General features: G+C 39.1%; 1 protein-coding gene across 1 annotated transcript in view; it reads left to right on the top strand.

Annotated features, from left to right (window-relative positions):
- Nucleotides 1-10,378, top strand: part of tle3a (TLE family member 3, transcriptional corepressor a) — a 53,621-nt gene extending 43,243 nt beyond the window's left edge. Inside the window, exons 17-23 of the mRNA XM_088340127.1 lie at nucleotides 1,344-1,417; nucleotides 1,526-1,775; nucleotides 4,023-4,270; nucleotides 6,346-6,493; nucleotides 6,581-6,731; nucleotides 8,037-8,113; nucleotides 9,511-10,378. Coding sequence (XP_088196253.1) covers nucleotides 1,344-1,417; nucleotides 1,526-1,775; nucleotides 4,023-4,270; nucleotides 6,346-6,493; nucleotides 6,581-6,731; nucleotides 8,037-8,113; nucleotides 9,511-9,618 — 1,056 coding nt within the window. The 3' untranslated portion in view covers nucleotides 9,619-10,378. The remainder of the gene's footprint in view (nucleotides 1-1,343; nucleotides 1,418-1,525; nucleotides 1,776-4,022; nucleotides 4,271-6,345; nucleotides 6,494-6,580; nucleotides 6,732-8,036; nucleotides 8,114-9,510) is intronic.
- The last annotated feature ends 10,029 nt before the right edge of the window (nucleotides 10,379-20,407 follow it).

The following is a 20,407-nucleotide window of genomic DNA, read 5'->3' as shown; positions in this document are numbered from 1 at the left end:
AGATGAGCCTTTGTTAACCTTACTTTACATGGGTAGAATAGTGACCCTTGCTACTCGACATATAATTAAAACATACTAACATTTCAATAACATAGTAACAACATACGACAACATTTTAAGTTGATTTTAGTATCGTGCGTTGTCATTTTAAAAATGTATTATCAAACTGATAGCTAATGGGTAACAAAAAGTAGCTCTTTTAAATGTTGGTGACCTCTGAGATTCGATCTGCAACCTTATTGGAACTGTTTAAATCCAGGCTTTTAACACGCGTATGTTCTAAAGCTTATGAATGACCTAAGTTTCATGTTGACAATGTCTGTGTCTGTGTGCAACATCCATTGCATATTGTCCTTGCCCTCATGTAGGTTTTAGATCAGGGATTGGTATAATAATAGGCAATACAAATGAACACGACTTGACAATTGCATAGTTAATTACTCATAATCTTTTGATGAATTATAGTTGGAACAACTTAAACAAATTCATTGATGCACAACTACCAGTAGATGACATCGATAATTCACATTTTTGCTGGTCATTAAGGGAGAATTTTGTGAAACTTTAAACATTTCTTTTCCTACTTTTCACCCTCTGATGAAAAACTTGGGACCTTTTATTAACGGGGTCACCAACATGGTGCCTATGGATCCAATGGGAAAACATGTGCGGCCCACAGGCAGGTTCTAAAAGTCGCTGACCAGTAATTGATTTTATTTTGGAAACAACAATGGATGAGATTTATTTGAAATTGTTTTAATATTGAAGGTATGTTTTCCAACTGTTTTAAATATATGAACTAGCACTATCTTGGTTCGGATTGCAGCTCATTTACTCAAGTATGGAACCAGTGTTTATCAATTCTACCTTTCAACAAATATATATATTTTTATATGTTACTGCTGACTACGCAGTCTTCAACATACAATTGTGTTTTATTTAAGTATCGGTAGTTTGTATCAAGTCAAGTCATTTTTATTTGTATAGCCCTTAATCACAAAGAGTCTCAAAGGGCTGCAACAATATTTGTGAGTGTTGGTACCTTTAATTTGGGCTTGTGCCTCGCCCATCCCTACTCAAACTGTGAGTAAACGCATCTCTTTGAAATCCAACAAAAAATTGTCTATTTTCACTTGGCCACAAGTAGATACTGCTAAGATATCTGCTAGCCATCTGATTAAATCGAAAGCCTCAGTTCATTTTTTTCTGTGTGGAAGCTCCCTTGAACTCAAAATAAATCTCACATCTGCTTGGAACCATGTTTTTAGCCATTATTCGTGTGTCAACTGTTTAAACCCTGGCGAAGGTACTAAATAGCATTGCTTGCGGTTTTGCTCTTTCAGGGTTTTGATCCTCACACCCACATGCGAGCCCCAGGCCTTCAAGCAAGTCTCACATCCATCTCGGGAGGCAAACCGTAAGTTTAGCACTTTATTTATTATAGAGCTGGGGGCCCCTTCCCACCTTCCACCTCGTAAATGTGAAAAAAATATTAGCGGTAAATCTAAAAGCGATCCTCCCCCAGAGCTTACTCCTTCCATGTGAGCGCCGACGGCCAGATGCAGCCCGTTCCTTTTCCGCCCGATGCTCTGATTGGACCGGGAATCCCGCGCCACGCCCGCCAGATCAACACGCTGAGTCACGGCGAAGTAGTTTGCGCGGTCACCATCAGCAACCCCACCAGACACGTCTACACGGGCGGAAAAGGCTGCGTGAAAATCTGGGACATCAGCCAGCCCGGTAGCAAGAGTCCCGTGTCACAACTGGACTGTCTGGTAAGCAGATCGCTGATTCATTCCGCGAGTTTTCAGAGCCCGATGTGTTTTTTATTTTTGACAGCTCCAAACTGTTAAAACAAATGATCATTTCACTAGTACAGTATGGAAACCCATGAGTGCCAAAATGAAATAAACCAAAACCTTTTGAAATGAAAACGTTTGCTAAGTAACAGGCACTTATGTAATATGCCAAGTCACTTTTAAAAGAGGGGTCTTTGTTATGAAAAATTGAGTTTCCTTTCTTTATAATCTCTTAATTAAACGTTTAATCAAAATTTAATATTCATGTTATATTTGTGAAATTCAACTTTTTTTGTATTTTCATCAAATGTCCATGCTTTGTTTTCAAAAAGTGTTTTCAGAAAGCCATTTAATGGGAATAATCACTCCTCGGTCAAATCAGAGGAGGGGCTACAAGACAGAAATGAACAATGTCCAATAAAAGGAATCGGTCCTAAATATTAAGCACAGACTCAACCCACTAGATTTTTCTTCTAGATAAAATCTTAAAAATTAAAATAAATTGATATAAGTGTGATGTTCGTCAATTATATGTTAACTATCAAAATGTTGTAATTTATTTTAAATGATAAGTATGTTTATTAATAATGACAACCTATTTTGAAATGAATTTCCGTATCATATAATTGGCTGTTATTTTACAAATAGAATGTTGAATGAGACAAATTTGACCAAATACAATTCTGGAACTGCAAAGAAAAAAAAACAATCCTCATACAAGGCTTAGAATAAAGGTAACACGTGCTGTAAAAATCTATTAACATTATTATTATTCTAATGGTCAATACAACCAAGTTGGCTACATATAATAAGGCATTGACAACAACTCATTACACTTCCTTTATTTAGCTTCATTTTTACATGGCGTGTCATGTAAAAAGTCACCGCCCCCTACTGGTCACACCCAAGAGGACAACTCTATTTAGAAAACCGTCTCTTATGGCTCGGCCCACTAAGAACTCCCAAACGGCTCCTCAGATTTTTATTTTTTGCAATAATTCATAATCAATCATAATAAAATGCACTAAATCATTTGGTAACTAGTAATTGTATATGGTTTTCAGTGGATCCCTGAAAAACACATGAAATATAAACTAAAATATTCACAAACCTACAAAATAAAATACAAAACAATTTTAGCGTTTACATACTGAACAACACAAAAACCCTAAAAAAGCAAAGCAAAACAATGAAATATGAACTATTCAGTGCTGTAAATCAATCATAAAATGTAAAAAGAAATTACTAATTAAAATTCTATTTTAACCAATTTAGACACGGATCCTTTGAAAAACATGCAAAAGAAGATAGATAAAAATAAATAAAACAAAAAGCAAAAGATCAGCGATTGAAAGGTTGATTGCACTCTGCAAACTATATCAATAAATTGAGTCAAAATTTAGCTTATTTTTCAGTTTTTATACATACAGTACTTTTCTTTTTTTCTCAATTATTACCCAACCCCAATGGAGCCCTCTCTGTGTTTGTAAACAAGTGTGACGTACTGAAGCTGCGCATGCATTGATTAAGCAGAATGTCAGAATTCATGTTAGTTTACAGCAGCCCATAGATTCAAAATTATAATAGATGGGAACAGCTGAAAATAGTGGTTGCAGCAAGATAGTGACTTTATTTTGGTCATCAAAGTCAAGAAAAATAAGTTAGTTTTGTGCTTGATTTCCTCCGTTGGAGGTACTGGAAAACATTGGAAATTTTGCCTTAAAAGTGCTTAAAAGGTGCTTTATTTAAACCTAAAAAAAAGTGTATGGACACTGTAACATTTACCACAAGTAGTTGGACTTTCTTATTTTTAGGGTGTCCAGTAGTTTTGAGAAGTTGTTTGACATACCTATTTCAACTAACGAAATTAGATATTTGATTGTTTGGTTTCTGACCCCTGCACCATTAGAAAGATCACACCATACGTCAACACCCCCTTTAGTTTAAAACACACAGTACCGACTGCTACACTGTAACCAAACAAGCTAGCTATCATTCAATAACAACATGCCCTCTGTGTTTGAACGAAAGCCGCCGATAATTATTACATGAAATTTTGAAAAGAATACCAATGGAGATGTGTCGGTCAACAAATGTTAGTCAAGCAACGTTTTTATCTATTTTTTTTTTTCCATGACAGCTGGATTTTGATTCACTTTGCCACCAATTTCACATAGCACAGTTATGGATTCTTTATCTTTCTTTTTGTCCCCCGCGCGACAGAACAGGGACAACTACATTCGCTCGTGTAAGCTGCTTCCGGACGGCCGAACATTGATCGTGGGAGGCGAGGCCAGCACCTTGACCATCTGGGACCTGGCCTCCCAAACGCCGCGCATCAAGGCTGAGCTTACCTCTTCTGCCCCGGCATGCTACGCATTAGCCATTAGCCCCGATGCCAAAGTCTGCTTCTCCTGCTGCAGTGACGGAAATATCGCCGTGTGGGACCTTCACAACCAGACTCTTGTCAGGTGCGTGGAACCTTTTCAAATGTTTCAAATAAGGATGCAATGATACCTTTTTTTTGACTGATTCGTACCAATCTAAGGCCTCACAATATCTTGCAAACTTCTGTATAACCTTTTCAAATCAATACGATTTATATTCTGTATTTGGTTTTGCAATACGTTACGCTATCACTGTTTGGAAATGACAAGTAACGAATACTGTGAATCATTATGATACTTTGATAACAGGTATAATTTTTTAGAAACCGTATGATTTTATATGATACATACCGATATAAGGCCTCACAATACATTATAACCCGAAATGTCTGTTTTGTGGAACAATACGTATCAATATGCAATGTAAAGTTTTTCAGAGACCATATAATTCGATATGATACTCTACATACCCATATAAGTCTTCATTATACGTTGCAAACCAATATATAACTGTTTGGAAGCGATACTATACATACCGATATACTGTAAGTCCTTAAGATACAGTGCAAACCGATGTGTCACTCTTTGTAGATTACACAATTAGTTTCGATACTGTCCTGTACCACACGTTGCGACACAATTGAATATGTAGCCATATACAGTAAGTCCTCATGAAACATTGAAAATAGAACCCATCCTGATATCAGTCAATAGATAGATAGATAGATAGATACTTTATTCATCCCCGTAGGGAAATTCACACTTCCAGCAGTCTACCCTGTTGTTTATTAACAGATGAACATGATGCCCTAGGGGTGCTTGTAGCGAAGTGGATGACGTCACGCCAGTCCAAAATTTCGACATCCCTGCGGCAGATGGAAAACTTTTCTTTGTGAAAATCCAGGGATACACCACCTCGTGTTAGCAAGTCCGCCTCCTCTCCGATTCTCCCCGGTTTTCGTGTCTCTGTTTAGCGGCGTTGAAGCCGGATTGCTCCGGGTAGCTCCGGGTGGCTACACGTTTAGCGTCCGGAATGCTAAACGTGAGCCACGTTTCCGCAAAACACAGCAACTGCGCTCCCTGTGCGCTTCGATGTTTTCCACCAGCACTCGATGATCTTATTTGGTCGTGAGTTCGCATTTACCATGATTACGAATGGTACCGAAGACTTATAACGCCGCTAGCCACTTCGCTAGCTCCGACTTTTCCTCCACCATAGGCCCCTTCATCACGCCGGCACGAGAAATCTTCAGGGCAAGGAGTTGAAATTCCTTGAATAAACGCATTTCTTGTGCGTTAAAACCCATGTCCATAGGATAGAAGTAATCCATAGTGTAGTTGTCAAAACGGGAAGAAAAAACACCCAAGATAGGAGCAGACAATAAAACAACAGGGCAGCTGCTGGAAAAGGCAGCCGCTCGTGGCAGCGCCGCTTTGAGCTAATACAGTACATACCTATAAAAGTCCCTATATGTTTTAAACTGATCGCTTTTTGGAGAGGATACACTTCGATACCATGAAGGTGCTTTTGATTCGTCACTACAGTGACTCTTGCTTCTATGCAAATAGAGCCAAACTGTTTGATAAATAAAACCATGTAAAGTAGAGAACCATTTTAGGAGTGGGCGATATCAGATAATTCAGGACTTTAAGAAGGTTGTGATCTACAACTAACTGAAATATATCTAGATTCTATTTTCAGTAAGGCGAATTCTTTCCAGCAATCAGTCTTCCGTTTAGTTAGTTTTTGGCGTTTCATTGTTGTTGTTTTATGTTTTGTTTTTAGATTAAATATAAAAAAATGGTCAGAAATTGGCAAACTAGTCTACAAAAAGATGTTTTAAAACCTAATCATGATGGATCTGAGCTTGAGCTTTTATTTGGTATATTTGATCTTGCACCACTAATTTAATGTTAAAAGCAATCTATTCCAAAATGTTAGTATTCTGGGTATTTTCCGTTTGATAGACATTCTTGCCTCATCAGAATGAAATGGGTTTTTCTATACATTCAAGTAGGATTGTTAAAAAAAAAAGCCTAGCTAATATCAAGATAATCTGTTTTGTGGAGATCACATTATTACATTGATTTTAACGATAGTATCCCAAAACCCCTCCTCTCAAACAGTCATATTTAGCCTCTTTTTATCTCGCCCATAGGCAGTTTCAAGGTCACACAGATGGCGCTAGCTGCATCGACATCTCCCATGACGGTACCAAGCTATGGACAGGTGGCTTAGACAACACGGTTCGCTCTTGGGATCTGAGGGAGGGTCGACAGCTGCAGCAGCACGACTTCACCTCGCAGGTGCGATGCCAAACAAAACTGATAGGGAAGGGTGACAAAAGACATAACCCATGCTAACTGGATTGTCACGTCGATTGTGTTTTGCAGATCTTCTCGCTAGGCTACTGCCCGACGGGCGAATGGCTGGCGGTGGGCATGGAGAGCAGCAATGTGGAAGTGCTGCACCATTCCAAACCGGACAAATATCAGCTGCACCTGCACGAGAGCTGCGTACTTTCCCTCAAGTTCGCCTACTGTGGTAGGAATCAATGCAAAAAAGCCAAATCCGTACTTCCACAAATGGTTTATTTCACATTTTCTGTGCTGTACGGCACTCCAGATTTTATGGCACACCTTTAAAAATAGAATATTTCTACCAAAATTAAAAGGCGTACCTTTAAAAACTGACCTTTAAATATTTTCCCTACATAACGTGCACTGGACCATAGGGAGCATTGAATTAAAACGTATCTAAGTTTAAAAACAAGAACACCTTTGAATGAAATAAAAAAAATATAAACATAAGTGTTTCATTGGACATGAACTAAAATTGATTAATTTATTCATAAATGGTTACTGTATGCAGTAATATTCTATATTAATTGTGCATTTCTGAATTTATAAACCTTACTGTATTTTCCAGCCTATAAGGCGCACTGGATTATAAGGCGCCCCTTTGAATTTCTGGCAAATCTTGTGGTTTTAGTTCAGAAAATGCAGTATTAATAAATTGTTTCTATTGGGATGTATTGACCACCGAACCAGGTATCAGTATCGGCGCCTTATTCCAATCACATCACATAGCCATTATTAGCATCTTAGTTCAACAATCAAAAGTATTAATTTAGGAAATTGTCAATAATGTCATAATTTTGGGGAATAATGCAATTTTAGAGCACCTCAGAACCTAGCCTTTTTTCTAAAGTAGACTAATTATTGATTGCTATTAAACTTAAAATTTAAGAGATTCTTTAATCCATGAATTTGTTTGAATCCACTTTAAATTAAAGGTTAAATAATTTAAATGCTTTATTCTGAGTTAAATTTTAAAATGGACTAAGTGAAAAAGCATAAATTGCTGATTTACGTCTTGACTTGGTGTTAAATCTGCTTTACTTTAAAAGTTAACGCTTTAAAACGGCTTTAACTCTTGTTTGGTACAACTACTCATCTGCGCGATGGACATATAATACATGTAATTCCATGCACCTTAAAGCAGTTCTTCTTGGTCATATTCTGTACTACTTGTTTATTACCTACAGACTTTACAGAATTTTATATTTGCAAATGAGGTGACGATTCAAGTTTAACCAAAACAGACATAAACCCTATTTACAATTACTGAAATTTCTAAAAGTACTGTAGTCAAAAGTTTGTGTTAACACTTGGGTGCTTATAATAATGAATTTGTTTTCCATTAAATATCAATTTGAATCGATATCTGATTGAATCAAACTATGAAACAGATAATGTATATCCAGCCTTTTACTTTCAATCGTGCGCAACAGTAATGAAATATCTATTAGTTTGAGCTGAGCGATTATTCTTTCTTTTTGGTTTGCAGGGAAATGGTTTGTAAGCACTGGCAAGGACAACCTGCTGAACGCCTGGAGGACCCCCTACGGCGCCAGCATATTCCAGGTAGGTGGATCAATATTTTCTTTCTCCAAAAGAACACACGTGTTTGGACTAACGGGTAGGTCGTCGTGACCGTCGCCGACTCTCCTATCAGCCAAACTCAAATTATTGACTCGACAAATAAGAGCTTCGGAAAGACGAGCGCTCCGTCCCTTATCAATAGCCGCAATCTCATTCGGCGCTTTCCTCGAACCGTCCGCCTCACTTAGCCAACCACACTGGCGATCGGGATTTTGATTCTGGCGTCATGCGTGTGGGGAAAATGTCGCCTCGATGGCGTAGAATTCGAAACGTTTATGCTTATTTTGGTGCTCGGTCACCAAATTCCTCAAGTGTGCGCGGCACCAAGGAAAATGGCAAGCTGCACAACACGTGCGATCCAAATACAAAACACCCCAGTGATGTCTAGGAATGTTTATGATGCCCTTCTAAAGGAGAAATTAGTCCATGTTTTTGCCAATAATATTCATAATTCGTTAACATCATGTGAAAATGGCGCTAATTTTTGTTATTCATTTTTTTTTTTTTTTTTTAATGCATGCGGTTGGACGACCGTGTCAATTATTCTTATTTTTATTGACTTTTTGATATTGGAGTTAATATTGCAAATTCCATGATTTAATAATTGACATTCAATAATGGTCTCAACTACTTACATACTTAGTATGTGATAACGGCTGTACTGACTAAGCATTCGCTAATAAGTGATTGTTTTGAAAAACTACGTGATATCAATACTTACTAATTGGTGATTTAAAAAAAATAAGAGTAATTAAGTGCAACTGTTGTTTTCTTAATTTAACACCATTTAGTGTTCTTCTCGAAAACCAATAGTCAGTAATGCCATTTTCGCATAAAGTTGACGACATACAGGAGCAAAATAGGAGTTTTCTCAGTACTTAATGTCTACAAAAAACTCCAGATGTTTCAACATTTTCACCCACAAATCAAGTCCTCAATTTGAACATTCCGAACTGAACAGCATTGGATGTTGTCGATCAAAAACAGTTCTGTCCTCTTTCTGTATCATCTGTGTCAATGTCAGCTTGCTGAAGTTTCCTCTTAATGCTCGTGGAATGATAACAAGCGAATACAATTCGGGCCATCATCGACTTTTATTTCACGTCTGTGTTGCAATCTGTCACTATTCTCCACAGTACGGCTGCCCTGGTGCTGTCGTTCAGAAATATAAGGCCCACATTTTATATGACTCGACCCTCATTCGCGCTTTCTTTCGGTGCAGTAGTAAATATGTGCTCGTCTTTGTAATCGCCATCTTGAAGGGTCACATGGTCCGAAAACACGTGATGTTAGAATTTTGTAGAAGAGCTGAAGACCGCGCAGCTGAAAACAGGCGTGAGGCAGCCTTTAGCCTGAAATGTTTCTTTTCTTCCTCTTAGTCTAAGGAGTCCTCATCCGTCTTGAGCTGCGATATCTCCACGGATGACAAGTACATTGTGACAGGCTCTGGCGACAAGAAGGCTACTGTGTACGAAGTCATCTACTGAGAAACGGACGATTTTGCGCTCTTCCTGCTCGGACGCTCAACTCTCCCTCATCCTCACGGACAGCACGGATGTCACCTGAACGTTTGGCAGTGCCAGACCGAGACAGATATTTTTTTCTGGCGAACCTTTGGATCTCTATTTCCTCTCTCTACTGACTTGTACAGGAAGACTCCTTGCCAAAGGCACGAAGAATAAAATGTTTTTGGAGTGTTTGTTCCTTGGAAATTTCCTTTTTTTAATTTTTGAAATATAGTTCCACGCCACGACTGGAAGCGGCGCTTCGCTCTGGAGTTTCTCGTTGGACGTCCTGTGAAAAGTGTACATAATGGAGTTAACGAAAAAAGCCTTTTTATAGATTTATATTTTGGTGTCCAATTACACTTGTGATGGTTCTTTCTTGTTCTGTGATTTTCTGTCCCCTGTGGGAATGAAAATTAGATTAGGACTTTGTAAGAGGATATTCTATTTCCTTCCCCTCTCTTGGCTGCTTTTTTTTCACAACGGTTGCACCGGATGACCTTTAAAGAAATCTAATTTGGATTTGTTTCACCCTCTCCATGAAAAACAACCTTCCCCCTAACTGGAATTTGCTTTAACACAGAACACACGTTGGCGACTCAAGGATTTTAGCAGCGGATAATTTGAAAAATCGTTTTGCCTGGAAAGAGAAAAACTGTCTGTGCTTTTTTTTTAATGCTAACGCAGCTTGATGAAGACCTCACTGTGGACTCTGGCTGCATCCAATAAACATTCAAATGGATTACGATCTACTGATGGCTTTTATGGAGAAGCAGCTGTGACTTAATTTTCAGCCCGTTGATGTGACGTATCAATTCTTCGCTCTCAAGGGCCCCGCTCGGTCTCGCTGATCTTTGACGTTTTGTGACTGATCTGCAAGAGAGCGTCATGACATGTGAGGCTATCGTCTGTTTGGTTTCCTCACTATTTACAAATATTCCACTGCAGCCTGCTCATCCTGGAGCGTTCTCTCTGCGTAAACATGTCCGACTGTCACGTTCTTGTCAACATTGAAGACTGTACAGTTGGCAGTTGTTGAAAAGTCAATAAACTGTTTTTGTATAAAAGGAAAAAAAACATTATTGGGGCTTCTAATTTGAGAAGAGGTGGTAAATTCATACCAGCCTGATACTATGACTTTTTTACAGAGGTCACCTACTCCAGTCCTTGAAAGTTTTATTATTCAGCATGTCTCTCCTCCAACACACCTGATCAGCACTGTAAAAGCTAAAATGTGACCCTGATGATATTCAAATGATTTAGAGACCGGTGGACTACAGTTGGTGACCCCTGACTGAAGTATCTGATAGTGGAGGATACTGTCGCTGTCTAAAGATGAGGACCTTGATCATTAGAAAATGTAGACTTCTTACCATAATTCAATGCAATTTTAAGCAGGAAATTCATATCATTGATACTAGAGATATTAATGCTTAACATAATACTTGGTCCTGGTGAAACTCATGACTGAATTATTTACTATCAATTTGAAAAAAAGGTATCCAACACCCTCTAGAAGAGATGAGCAAGCACCGATAACGTGTCTATTAGTACCAATATTATTCTTTTTTTTTTAGGTACCATACACTCAACTATGTCCAATACCAAGTATTAGATGAGCTGCACACTGCTAAATAAGTCTATTATTTTTTCAATTTAAGATATTTTATCTTGTTATTTTTGTATGTGGATTTTGTATTTAGACACAGTGTAAAAAAAAGACACATTAATCACTAACAAAACGATGTAAGAAAATATTTGCACAAAAACATTTTTTTTCTAGTAATTAAGTATTTAAAGCAATCTGCGTTTGAGTTTCCAGAACTTGTTTGAAAAAAAAAAATCCTTAAAATTCACATAATTCCATCCCATTTACCAAGATGATTTTGCCTATTTCAGAAAGTGTTTTAAGCGTTATTATTTTAAGAAGGACTAAATTAGTGCAAAATGTTCTGCCAATGAGGTAAGAATTTATTATTTGCCCTTTATTCAACATTTAACAATAAAGAGCCCTGGAATTTTGGCCAGGATAAATCACAGTTTATCAAATGCGTCATAAAGGAAATATATAGTAGGATTTCAATGTATTTTGTATTTTTTACTGAATGAAGGGATCTTAATGTACTACTGGTATCAGCATGTGATATCAGATTGAGAAATTGTGGAATCTGATAGCTCTAATCCCCAAACTAGAGTAAAATATTGCGAATATTTCAGTCTTTCATACTGCGGTCTTAAATCTAAAACATTGGTGTCACTTTGTTTTGGTATTGGTGGAAAAGAAAGTTTATCGATATCTTCGCAAATTTAGCAAATATTCACAGTTTTATTTTTTTACCAGTCTGGTTTAGACTGTTTGTTGACTTTATTTTCTCGATTGCCTTAATGAGCATACACAATTAAGGTCATAGAAGTTGATAAACGACAGAACATTTTAGAAATGTTTTAACCAATGGGCCTGGGATTGGGTAGCTTTTTTAAACAGAAATCTTTGAAGGGGAAAACGTTTTAAGCAGTCCTTGGCACTGAATGAATCTAGAGTGATTTACAGTTTTTCATGTTCATCATTGTCTTGATTCCACTTGATGTAATTTCCAGTCAATAGACCCACTCCGCAACCCGTTTAAAATACGGCCATCGTAACTTTTGTTCATTTGTAGGATTTTACCCGGGGGATGCTTTTTCTGTATTTCTTCTGATTGTAGCCATTCTTTGGGTCTGGCACAGCTCTCCCGTCTATTTGCTGAGCACGCTCCGTGCCATGACAGTAAATGTCAGGAAATGGCGGTAAATCCGAGCAGGCGAGAGTTGACAAGCGTCCCTGGAGAAACACAAACATGAGAGCAAAGCAATCTCTGTTCTGTTGGGGAGATGGAAAGCAGCTTGAACCCGCAAGAAAATGACTGACCTGGCATTCATACGGGAGTCCTATTCCTTTGCGATCCGGCACGTTTTCTTTACCTTGTGGCAGAAAAATCCTCTCCCTTCTTTTTTGGGAGATTTTATTTGTGGATATGACTGTCGGGCACGTTACTGAAAAAAAGAATTCAAGTTACTAGTTACGGCATTTAAAAAGTAATTGCATTCCTCTCCAGATTACTGATTTGTTGCACTAAAAGTAACTGATAAGTTACAATTTACTGTGTAAACTCACATTGAAGTTGAACCCCTGAAACTGCTTAAAAATGGCCACAGAATAAAATTAGAAGAAAATGTGTACACCAACCTGTGGGACCCCTTTTCATATTTTTTGACTTGTGCAATCTTGAGTTATAGCAAACTTTGGCAGCCGAGACACTCCTTATCTATTTTGTCTGCTAACCACTTGAAGATTTCCTTCTCCATTTCTGGTTAATGTCCAAGATGTTTTTTTTTCTCCAGGCACTTTTAAAGGGACCAAAAATCGGCACTCTTACCGCAAATTCTGTGCTCACGCTTGCCCCATTGATTTTGTTGTTCCTGTATAGGCCACGCCCCTTCCCTTCACGCTGCCTACCATTCGCAACTGGTGACGCAACCAAAACCAAATATGCGCATACGAACTTGCCCCCCTGATTTAATTGATTTATAGTTTTAAATACGGCTTGGATGTGATGTGAATATAAATAGGGAGAAATTCTTACACTCTGTGCTAGAGACCGTAACTGTGTGAGTTGTACTTTGTAGGTGTAACCCTCTTTATGACGTGCGTTAGAAGTAATAAAATACATCATAACAAGTGGAGATAGCCAGTCTCGTCATTGCTCACTGCGGAAAGAGCATGCACATCAGAATAGATGAGACAGAACCTGCAATTACCATGGCAATTTCTAGTGTAGCATTGTTTGGAATTGGAAAACCAACGCCCTGCTAACAATTGCTGTGGTCTGTAGCCAGCGAGATAGCTCTCCTGGTGGAGCTAACTGTCCTTTAGGAGGCGGGGATAGATGCTGCATACGAGAGGAAACGGGCCAAATACCAAGATCCATCAGTCGAGGGCAGGCTGGCGGCCTGGAAGACCACTGTATGCCCAGTTAAGGTGGGGTGCAAGGGGGTTGTGGGCTCGTCAACGTATTGCCTGCTCAGAGACCTGGGTTGCAGAGGAGCTGGCCACCGAAGAGCAACAAAGAAGCTAGCGGAGGAGGCAGGAAAAGGCAGCTCCTGGTTGTGGCAGCAGAGGAAGGATAGGAGCTGAGGCCTGTTAAACAACACCTAGGGCATCAGCAGGGTTGGCAGGGATAATTCCCAGCCATCGCTCTGCCACCGGGAGATGTACTGGGGTTAAAAGAGTGAAACATCAATGAGCGGTGGTCCCCAGCTGATGATCCAGTTGGGCCCAAGTGTTCAGGGCACACAACATTACAAAGGGTGTCGGACCAGGCACGTCAGGAAGAAATGCCTTGCAGGAATACCACCAATGTAACCCTCCTTATAAAGTGAGTTAGAAATAACAAAATACATCCTAACGAGTGCCGAGAGCCAGTTTTTGTCCGGAGGGATGCACATCGGTACAGATGAAAGATAGAAGTTGCGATTATCGTAGCAATTTTCAAGAAAACGTTTGGAATTGGAACACCAAAGCTCTGCTTAAGATTACTATAATAATCGTAGATTCTGTCTGTCATCTACGCTGTCGTGCATGTTCTGCCCGCAGTGAGCAATGATGAAAGACTAGCTGTCGGCATTTGCTGTGATATCTATAAAGTATTTTTTTTTCTTATCTTTATGTTTAAAGGGGGCCATATCAACATGCCAACTTAAATTTTATGACTTGATTAGCGGTGTGACGCTAGTGGACTAAGGGTTCATGGATCCGTCCTGAGCGAGGGGTTCGGATTAGATGGCGTTGAAATTTGCGAACTGTTTATCATAAGTGACGCTATGTTGCAAAGACAATTTCGAGTTTGAGTAACACATTACAGTACTCGTTACAGAGAAAATAAACCGCGTTACTTCGTAATGTGTTACTCCAAACACTGCATAAGGGAGATGTACTCTTTCGCAGACCAGATTTTCTATACCCAACAGCGAAATCGTCTCCCCATCTTTTCTAGGAGATTTTATTTACGGCGACTCTCGAGAAACACGACGCAAATGCTGCTCTTGAACCCTCAAGTGTGCTTTTGGCGAATGAGTACTTGTGAGCGGGGACGAGCTGAATGGCCTCGGTTCCTCCCCGAGACTTTTTGTCAGGCCTCCTTGCGGCTACCTCTTCACAGATGTTGTTGTTGGCCCCATAATAGCCAAGCCGGATGCTTTCAGGATGGAACCAAGCGTCATGCCCCGCTCTCACGGGCCCATTTGTAAACGGCTGCAGCTCTTTCTTCCCCCACATGGCTTTGAGTGTGTTCTTCCTGCGACGTTTGTGGCCCGTGCATTTTGCTCAAGTGCGGTTTTCTTCCTCACTTAATCAAACAAGTGGAATATCTCGCCATGAAAAGTTTGTACCTCTCAGAGGGGGTCGTCGTATCGTCTTGAGATGACCCGCCTCTTCTTGGAGGCCTTTCAGTCGGTTCCCATAGGAAACCGCTAACAGAAGAACACGCTCCAATCTTCCACTTCTGCCCGTATTGTTATAGCCAAGGCTATCTTGACCAGTGTTTCTCAACCAAGTGTGCTTTGAACCCTGGTCCAGTGATGCAGATAATGGTCCAAATATAACATAAAATAAGACAAATAAACTAACTATCTGATTACTACCGTGTGTTATAGCACATTAGTATGCTGTGAAACCTCGTCAAGTGTGCTGCAGGAAATAGTCCAAAAAAGCAAAATAAAACAGAAACTTAGCCTTATTAGGTCAAATATTTTCAGTTTGACTTGTCAGACAATGTTACTTATTACCACGTTTTTGAAACTTTGCTGTGAAAACCTTTCTTGTCTGCTGCAGGAAATGTTAATTAATGCATTAATGAGAAGACTAAAACGGAATTTGCTAAACTAGCGAATATATCGGTAGCCTGCCCAAGTGTACAATGTTTTTCATTTTATCGTTCCATCATCACCTTCCAAAATTAGCTTTTTGAAACCGTGTGCCTTTGCAAGACAATATGCCGTGAAACTTTGTCCAGTGTGCCACAGGAACTAGCCCAATAATAATGAAAAGTAGCATATTTGTAGACAATCTTGCTCATTATTTGTTGCATTATCTTTGAAATGGGCTAAATTAAGTTATTTGTTGTGTGTTATATTAGACAGGGTTGCTCATTATATGTTAAATTACTACGTTGCAAAATTGTGCAATTACGGTTTGTCTAGTGTGCTGCAGGAACTAGTCTAATAGGCAAAATAAAACTAAAAATTTGCTAAATTAGCTATCGGTAGCCTGCTTGATGAGACAATGTTCTTCATTATTTAACGTTATGTAAACGTTATGAAAATCTGTGTATTGAAACAGTGTGCCATAGCACACTAATGTTCTATGAAAATTTTGTCTGGTATGCAACAGGAACTAGTCCAATATTTGTTGCATTAACACGTTTCAAGGTTGTGCAAAGGCACACTGATTTTCCCTGAAACATTGTGTAGTACAACCCAAGAAATGTTTCCAAAATTAGGAAATTCAAAATGGCAAAGTATGCTAAATTATCAGCCAAGTTCAATATTGCACTTTGTTGCTCATTATATCATGTTGCAAAATAAGTTGTTTTCAATGGCGTTCTGTCAAACTTTGTCTAGTGTGTCACAGAGAAATATTCATTTCTCATTTTTCTTTTACCTTTAAAAAGTGTAAACATATATTTTTCTATCCTATTACATTTTCTTAGTCTCCATTGCTGTTTTTCTTTAGATCTTAAAAGTTAAAAAAAGAACACCATTTAAAGGGACAATGGGTATTTTAGCACCTCTAATTAAAAAAAAAACTATTTTGATTCAAATAATAAGCAAAAAATTATTTATCACATAATGTGCATTTTCTTTCCAAAATGAAGACATTTTTATTTATTTATTTGAAATGTGGCTCACCTAGGGAAGCTGACATCCTTTTTTGCCAACTTGCTGCTGTAGGTACCCTGAAAAAACAAAAACTTTGTGAAAGACTGGACAAAAAAAAGGAAGAAAAAATGTTGCGGTTTGGTCACTTTGAGTCTCCATAGTTCGTATTATTCCTTTTGCTTTTTAGCATTTGTTTTTTATTGCTTTCAATAATACAGTGACACCTATCATTTCTTATAGTGTCTGTAGACTCTCAAATCAAGGAGAGGATACATCAATGGATAATGAATGATGGAGGAGAGTGGAGAGAGCAACTTCAGATAAGAAATTCCATCCTGTTCTAAAAGCCCTCCCTTGAACCTCTATTTTTATTAAATCTGCACATTCACCCTAAAGGGTTTGGATATCAAGGAAAATAAAAATGTTTGGCCAATAGGGACAATAATGTGAACAGTGCAGTGTAATGGTCAAAATAACCAACAGGCACCCTATGCAATAGTCTTTGCAGGTGTCAAATATTAAAACCAGAATAAACTTATTAGTGTGAAAGTGAAGTACTTGGTGAAAAAATCTACTCATGTATTGAGTAACCTTAGCAACATCTTATTTATTGATTTTGTTTAAAAACAACCGTTCAATCAGATCATCAAATCATCAAAGTCCCTCTAATCAAGGGTAAATTCAAGTCTGTAATTTCAAGTCTATGTACTAAGTTTGTTTGGGTGAACCCTGTGCAGATTAAAATATATATATATATATATATATATATATATATATATATATATATCTCCATCCATTATCTGCACCGCTTATCCTCAGTAGGGTCGCGGGGGTGCTGGAGCCCATCCCAGTTATCTTCAGGCGGTGGGCAGGAGACACCCTGAACTAGTTGCCAGCCAGTCGCAGGGCACACAGGGACAGACAATTCGCTCGCTCATTCACACCTAGGGAGAATTTGGACCGGCCAATTAACCTGACATGCATGTTTTTGGAATGTGGGAGGAAACCCACGCAAGCACGGGGAGAACATGCAAACTCCGCACAGGAAGTCTGGTAGCTGGATTTGAACCCATGACCTCAGAACTGTGCCGCACACGCGCTAACCACTGTACTGCCGTGCTCCCCTTTATATATATAAGTATATGTGAGGCTACAGTTATATACGCTGCGCATACAGTACAGTAAAAAGAGAATGTCCCTAACCTTGCTCAAAAGTGCCACCGGGTGGTTGTTTTGGTGTCTGGTCAACTCTAAATAAAATAAATGAGGTCTGTGACAAAATAAATACCAGAGAAAGGGTTCAATGTAGCGCAATGTTGCAGGGTAGGAGTACACTTTCTTCTTCACAAATCTACTTAAGTAAAATTTTAAAAGTACAGTGATTTAAAAATACCCCTAGAAGTACAAAATATCCCAAAACATACTCAAGTAAGTGTAGTAAATGAAACTCGTTACTACCACACACTTAATGCCATTACATGAAGACGACTGCTGCCAGGCCCCAGTCGCAGTCTGCCAACGTTTTGGATGACAGGGGAACGAAAGGGGACTGGCACAATGATGAAACGCAGAATAATAATCCCTTAATCACCTGAGTATTGCCAGTTTTGAGGTTTTATCTGCGGTGGATGTGAAAGCCTCCAGTGCCAAGTGATTACAGCATTTGATCTGGGTAATCACATCTTCACTGGCCTGCCTTGGGCCCCCAAGGCTGTGTAGCTCTAATCCACAGTGCATTCTAGTGGAATCGCATTACACAAAGACCACCAGGGTTCTCCTCCAGAGAGGAGGGGGTTAAAGGAAGAAGGTTGTCATGGAAACAGGCTTCTCTTTCACCATCCCTTCCACACACACACAAACGTAGAAACAGCCTCCCGGTGTAGATAAGCGAAGGACAGGTTCTATGTTTACTTCCCATGAAACCACCAATCCTAGCAGGCCCGGTCCTGATAAGACCGAGCCCGAGCAGCCGAGGAACGACCACAGGCGGAAGATAAGCAGCCAAGCCTAGGCGAGCCGCCGTTAGCCTCCTACTAGGATGGAAAACCTGAAAAAAAAACAGGATTCATTTGGATTAGGTGGGATTGATTTTGCTGCTACGGTCGGACTACCTCCTTTTTTGAACGCTTTATTACTTGGTGTTGCACTTGACTCTCTCGAATCTTCACAATTAAAGTTTAGTTAGCGTTAGCATCAAAACGGAAGTACAACTACTATTCCCGGATCAATGCTGGGCAAACTTTTTGAGTCAAGGGCCACATTAGGTTTAAAAATTGGGCAGAGATGGCGAAAAAAAATAATGATTTGACTTTTTGTTTCTGTTCCTAGAATCTCAAATCCGATCCCAAGAAGGAAAAAAATTATTGGAGGACTCCTACTATTTATCTCATAAGCATTCATGTATAATATACATGCAGATGTTATACTTGTATTTTTCCCGTTTATTTTTTACTTTTTATTCACGTTGCAAACCACCTGATTTGAAATAAGAGATAAAAGTTGAAAAAAAAGGCTTATAAGAGACCCGTCCCTTAAAAAAAACCATTCTATCAATCATTTCAACAATTTATCATGTCTTACCTCATTAAAACAATCAGTCAATATAGAAATAATCACAAAATATATTTTACAGTTTCTAAATTGAATTTTATATTTGTCAAACATTAGACCGTTTAATACATTTGGTTATTTTACAGTCAAAATAAAAGCAAAGTAAGCTATTATGTCACTTTTGTCACGGTTTCCATGGCACCCAATTGGTCCTGCTCGGGTGGCGCCAGCTGGAGCTTGATGACAGATTGGCTCCCTGTCAGTATTTAAACTCCAGTCAGTCCCATTTTGTCGGTCCGTCTGCGAATCTCCGTTTTTACACGGCAAGCCCTTTTTCGCCAGTCCTGTGTTTTTGCTCCTGTTTTTCTCCCGCTACGATCTTTTTGACCTCGACCACGTCTGTTCTCCCGTCCCGGATAACGACCCATTTTCTGATATCGACCACATTTTTGCTCTTCCACCCCGGCTACTGACCCATTTTTTCCGTTCCCGACACTGCCATCGCTCATCACGGAAGTCCCACTTCCGCGTCTGAACAACCTACACCCCGCGACCAGCGATCTCCGGATCGTGTGTGCACTTCTTTCCCTTCTTCCCAATATAATTATGAGTAACCTTACGCGAGTGGGTTCCGTCTCCGTTCTGGTCCTGACAGCTTTTTAAGCGCTTTATATAAAAATATGCATTGAAATACCCATAATCCAATAGGGCTATCTTCTGTGCGTGTTTTTGCAGCAGACTTGAACAACACTGGTCAGGAGGGTGGCACCAAAGACAAGACTTTTTTATTAGAAGGACTTTTTCCCGTTATACATATTAATATAACCTTTATTTTCGTTTTGCAAACAACAATAAAACACCTGATGAGCTACTCGTCACCCCAGGCCGTAATTTGCCCACCCAGGTCCTATCTTCATGTATCAAATACATGGGAAATGTAGGCAGGCTGAGATATTCTTGTGGTGAGTTTCAAAAATTACAAATGTTTCGCCCAACTGTATGATAATGGTGAGTGAGATGTCAAACAAAATTAGATCGAATGGAGTTTGTTTAGGGTGGTGATGACCCTGGGGAAGAAATTGTCTGTGAGACTGTTTGTTGTAGCGTATACCAGAGGGCAACAGGTCAAAGAGGTGGTGGCTGGGGTGGGAATTCTCCTTTTAAATGTTAACAGCTCTGCTGCTGTATTGCAAGCCGGCAATGTCAATAAATCGCCAATTTGGTGTTTACAAACATTTAACCCAAAAAGTCTACAAAAGTTTTTTTACATACATAAAAAAAAACAACCTTCTTTGATGACCCACAT

Source organism: Urocampus carinirostris, chromosome 7 (genome assembly GCF_059441175.1).
Source record: "Urocampus carinirostris isolate Australia breed hairy pipefish chromosome 7, RoL_Ucar_1.0, whole genome shotgun sequence".
Classification (NCBI taxonomy): domain Eukaryota; kingdom Metazoa; phylum Chordata; class Actinopteri; order Syngnathiformes; family Syngnathidae; genus Urocampus; species Urocampus carinirostris.
This window is presented reverse-complemented; position numbering and strand designations above follow the sequence as displayed.